This window comes from Lactuca saligna, chromosome 4, assembly GCF_052625555.1.
Source record: "Lactuca saligna cultivar CGN05327 chromosome 4, ASM5262555v1, whole genome shotgun sequence".
Lineage (NCBI taxonomy): Eukaryota > Viridiplantae > Streptophyta > Magnoliopsida > Asterales > Asteraceae > Lactuca > Lactuca saligna.
The window spans coordinates 67,203,403-67,208,413 of NC_136420.1; the positions used below are offsets into that span (position 1 = coordinate 67,203,403).

The window sequence follows — 5,011 nt, forward strand, 5'->3', positions numbered from 1 at the left end:
ATTTATAAAAAAATTATTCACATCTAGACAACTTTTTTAATATATTTGACCATTTAATTTTTTTAATTTGTTTGCGTATATCATTATCACTTGCTAATGTGTTTACATATTATTATCATTATCACTTATTACGTGATAATGATAATATGTAAACACATTTAATATATTATAAAAAAAGAGTAAATTACTAAAATCATCCCTATGGTTTGGTCAAAATTGCATGTTTGATCTCTAATTTTTTTTTTGCACTCGGATCGTCCCTATGGTTTGATTTCGTTGGGTTTTTCGTCCCTGTGGTTTGATTTTGTTGTATTTTTCGTCCCTTACATACATAAAGTTAGGTGCCAAACATGTAATTTTACCAAACCATAGGGACAAAAAACGCAACAACGTCAAACCATCCGAGTGCAAAAAAAAAAATTAGGGATTAAACATGCAATTTTGACCAAACCAGATGGACGATTTCAGTAATTTACTCTAAAAAAAATTAAATGGTTAAATCTATTATAAAAAAAATTACTAAAGTATAAACAAAAGAAAAATACCCAAGCATTTTCCTTAAAAATTACCTAAACCTTTTCCTTTTTTGCTTTTCATGTTGTGTTTCTCAACTTTCTTCCGGCCGCATAACACACGAAATCGCTGCTGGACCGCCATCGCCGCCATCTTCTCCGTTCATCGTTTCACATAATCTTCCTGGACGCCTTCAATCTCCTCCGAGGAATTCAGGTAATAAATCGCACAAGTCTCGCCCTTTCTCCCACTAAATCGCTGCTGGACCACATTTTGTGCTTCGAAGTTTTTTGAACTGAAAACCTACCAGTCAATATACACGAACTAGTAAATCATAAATATTATAATGAAACGACTGGAAACTATGAGTAGATCAATGTCATATGGAAACAAATAAATTTTCTTCCAGATAGGTATGCTTTCGATTTTGCATTGCATATAAGGTGTTTGAGAGAATTCCTAAGTGGCTTCCATGCAATTTTACTTGGCATTGTTTACAGTATGGTTTGCATCTATGTTGTCTGTACCCTGTGATCTGTTTTGATTTCTCGTGCTCCATGATTTATTTGGCATCTGTGGAAATAACAGAACACCAATCAAGAAACACACTGTGTATTGCACGACTAAATGTCTGTTAAGATGCACATAATTGAATTGCCAATTGGTTTCAAATTCGTAAAGAGGTGACTCACTGTGCTTTAGAACACCAACTATACAGGTCCAAACATTTCTTTAGTTTGTAAACATTGTTATGCCAAATTAATTTTCAATATGTGCTTCAATTTCACAATGAATTCCTACACAACAATTTGTTAATATATGAATTATGATCACAGACAAGTTTCACAAATTCATCCCTATAATCAACACACCTCCAATCTTACAAGTTGATCAAGATTCAAGATGCCTCAAGTGAAGATTATAGCTAAGAATTTCATGGACATGGTGTCCTCCTTACCTGCCATGAAGCTTGACAAGCTATACGAGAATGCCTTCATTTGTGAAGCTATTCTCAGGTTATCTCTCTAAATCAACCACTTTTCATTGTTAATATACGTTTGATGTTTGATCATTTACACAATGTGTTAACCACGTTTTGTTGTTCAGGTCTTTGCCACCATTGGCCAAAAAGTATGTTCTCCAGTTGTTGTACATAGATGTGCCTGTGTCAGCCAGTTCATTGCAAGAATGGGTTCTTGTTGATGGTGCTTCAAAGCATAGAGTTGCTGTTGATAGACTCATTCAATTGAGAGTATTTACTGAAACTGTTGATAGGTACATGTGTTTGCTTAATTCCCTTTTACTTTTTTCTTTTTCAAATAGAGTTCCCTACCTATCTTGTTTATCTATTGATGGATGATTTTCAGTTCATTAGATCATTGCCTACTTCGTTTGCCATTTAATTCAAGATTATATAAAGTCTCTCCCTTTTGAATTAAGTCTATTTGCTGAAGTTCTGAATTGTGTCTCCAGGAAGAAGGAAGCCACTTACAGGTTAAACCTGATGTTTCAGATGAACCTTCGGAAGCATGTTGTTCATGGGTAAGTCATATGACTTAAATCACTTAATTTAGTAAGCTATATGTGTGTGTCTCGTTTTGACTTAATGCAGAAAGAATGACTTAATGGGAAAAAAGCTTATATACCTCTATTGTTGAAACTTGTATCCCAACTCATCTCCAATGCTGATTGCTTATGTATGTATGTATGTATGTATGTGACATATGAGGTGTTTTTTGTAGTGGTGTGTTACCAAGAGAACCTATGGCTGCAAATATAACAGTAAGACTCCCAAGCTTAGAGGAGTTAGACAACTATGCTGCTCAACAATGGGAGGTATGAAACCAACCTTGTATAATCTTTTTATGTAGTTTGTGTTACTTTCATTAAACTGTGAAGAATATATTTGGGTTTCTATCTTTAATCATTTTGCAGCTTCAGTATCTGTATGTTCTCTTTGATGACTTGCTATTGTGGCAATTTAGTGTTTCTTGCTGCATCTCATAAACTCTGCTGAAGTTGAGGTTACAACAAAGAGCATCAGTCCTTCCATGATGAAAGTCTTCCAACGAGGCCTTTTAAGTCAAAGGTGCTTTTTCAAATTATTTCTTAAAATTATATACCATTTTTCTCTTTAAAATATGAATCTCATGATGGTTGATTTACATTTCCATAGGGACAATGAAGGTTCTCGTCTCACAGAAAGTGGTTTTCAGTTCCTGGTATGAAATATATGTACTCAAATTTATTTATATTCTGTATTTTATTAAAATTATTGATATCATTTTTTTTTTTTTTTTTTTTTTGCATTACAGCTAATGGATACCAATGCACAACTCTGGTATATCATCAGGGAGTATATCAGTAATTCAGAGGTATTCAACATATTTTTTGCATCTGTATCCAATTTTTCTATATTCTTTCTCTAAATACTATATTTTGAGTCCTTTTTGAACTTTTTATGAACAGGACAGAGGAGTGGACTCTGCAGATCTGATCTCATTTCTGCTAGAACTTAGCTTTCATGTTACTGGCGAGGTATCAATTTTTTTTTTCATTTTTTAATATATATATTTTAAAGCATAAATGTGATTTGAAAACAAAAACAGGCATATAATATGAACACTTTAGACGAGATACAAAGGATAACAGTTAAAGATCTTGCAGATTTGGGACTCATCAAACTCCAACAGGTGAATGCTACTCCATTTTTTTTACCATATTTGTGTAAGAGTTAAATGCAATTTCACTTCTATAAATTTCTTTAACCTACAATGCCTTAATAAGAAAGAAAAAATAAAAAAGTAGAATTCAAAATTCTAACTGCATACAATTGGCTAATTGGTATCTTTTTTTTTTTGTAGGGGAGGAAAGATAGTTGGTTCATTCCTACAAAACTGGCTACCAATCTCTCTATAAGCTTGTCAGATGCATCATCAAGGAAAATGGTACCTACCTTATCTCTAAGTTAATATTGTTTGCTGATGTGGCTACAAAATTCCAATATGTTAAATTGCATTTTGGAATAAAAGGGGTGTTTGCATATGTTGACAATGTTGAAAAGAATTATGATTTTAGTGAGCTGAAATTTGTGTTTGTGGTGTTTTTTCCAGGGATATGTTGTTGTGGAAACTAACTTCAGGCTATATGCCTATTCCACCTCTAAGTTGCATTGTGAAATCTTGAGACTCTTTGCCAGGTAATCCATGACTTTATTTGTTTATATGGTGGTTACTATAAATTTTGTAAAACCAATGAGTTTGTAGAAATAGACAGAGGGTTAATAATAACAATAATAATATGGTAATTTTGTGTCTCATTTATTATGTGTAACTTTGCACAGGGTAGAATATCAACTTCCTAACCTGATTGTTGGATCCATTACAAAAGAGAACCTCTACAAAGCCTTTTCAAATGGCATTACAGCAGACCAGGCAAGCATCAAACATCCAAATAGAAAGAAAAAAAATATTTTTCTTTCCATATTAGGAAATTTTTACTTTCCCAATTTTGGTAATGAAATTCGGTCTGTATTTTCTATGAAAGTAGGGTGCTATAATAAGAAAATCAATGGAAGTATTTGCTTTTTCTTGCATTTGACCCTACTAAAAAAAAGTAATATTTCTTGTTGTTTCTTGATGTGCAGATAATTTCATTTCTTCAGCAGAATGCTCATCCTCGTGTTGCAGAAAAAGTGCCATCTGTACCTGAAAATGTCACAGATCAGGTTGCTCCAAATTTCCCATTATCTTCAAACAAACGTAAAAAATAAAAATAAAAACATGTTATTTTTGTTGGATTGATATTTAGTATTTGATAAACAACAGATAAGGCTGTGGGAATCAGATCTAAACAGGGTAGAGATGACACCTGCGCATTTCTTTGATGATTTTCCATCAAGGGTAAGAAAGTACTTTCATTTATTTGAAAGTAGGATACTATATTAAAAAAAACAAAAAAAAAAGTAGGTTGCTATTTAACTCATATGAATTATTTGTTTGTAGGATGTGTTTGAAGCAGCATGCGACTTTGCAAGAGAATATAGCAGTTTGCTATGGGAAGACTCCAAAAAGATGCAACTTATAGTCAAAACTGAAATTTATGCACACATGAAAGAATTTCTCAGCCATCAAAAATAGCTCTGCTCCCTTACTTATTATTATTATTATTTTTTGATAAAGTTTCCGGATTTAATGAAAATTATATATATATATATATATATATATATATATATATATATATATATATATATATATATATATATATATCTCTTTTACTTTGTAAATCTCATGTCTCACATGCATATTGGTGTATCATGTGGTTTTGCGCTGATCAAGTGTTTTTTGATTGTATGGTTAAATATAGCAATGTTGTAATGCATTTATGTAAATATTTATGAGGGTAAATGGGTAATCAAACGTATTCCAACAAAAAAAATGCAAGAAATAACAAACTATTTTCAGTTATCTTTTTATTATAGTGTCTTGTTTTAATTTCA

At 32.0% G+C, this 5,011-nt stretch overlaps 1 protein-coding gene across 2 annotated transcripts; it reads left to right on the plus strand.

Annotated features, from left to right (window-relative positions):
* Window positions 1-579: 579 nt before the first annotated feature.
* Window positions 580-4,726, plus strand: LOC145042066 (transcription factor-like protein). Of its 2 annotated transcripts, XM_078990427.1 has the most exons (17): window positions 580-729; window positions 1,102-1,231; window positions 1,350-1,529; window positions 1,621-1,788; window positions 1,987-2,055; window positions 2,256-2,349; window positions 2,499-2,602; window positions 2,690-2,735; window positions 2,829-2,888; window positions 2,983-3,051; window positions 3,123-3,206; window positions 3,378-3,461; window positions 3,627-3,712; window positions 3,857-3,947; window positions 4,160-4,240; window positions 4,341-4,415; window positions 4,518-4,726. In XM_078990427.1, exons 3-17 carry the CDS (start codon window positions 1,417-1,419, stop codon window positions 4,650-4,652), a joined length of 1,359 nt encoding a protein of 452 aa, XP_078846553.1. In that variant the 5' UTR covers window positions 580-729; window positions 1,102-1,231; window positions 1,350-1,416; the 3' UTR covers window positions 4,653-4,726. The 2 variants fall into 2 exon arrangements, with proteins under 2 accessions (XP_078846553.1, XP_078846552.1); XM_078990426.1 differs by lacking the exon at window positions 1,102-1,231.
* The last annotated feature ends 285 nt before the right edge of the window (window positions 4,727-5,011 follow it).

Coding starts and splice junctions, on each gene's coding strand:
- LOC145042066 (XM_078990427.1), top strand. CDS start 1,417: ATGCCTCAAGTGAAGATTATAGCTAAGAATTTCATGGACATGGTGTCC. Junction 2,603..2,689: donor CGAGGCCTTTTAAGTCAAAG/GTGCTTTTTCAA, acceptor ACATTTCCATAG/GGACAATGAAGGTTCTCGTC. Junction 3,713..3,856: donor ATCTTGAGACTCTTTGCCAG/GTAATCCATGAC, acceptor AACTTTGCACAG/GGTAGAATATCAACTTCCTA.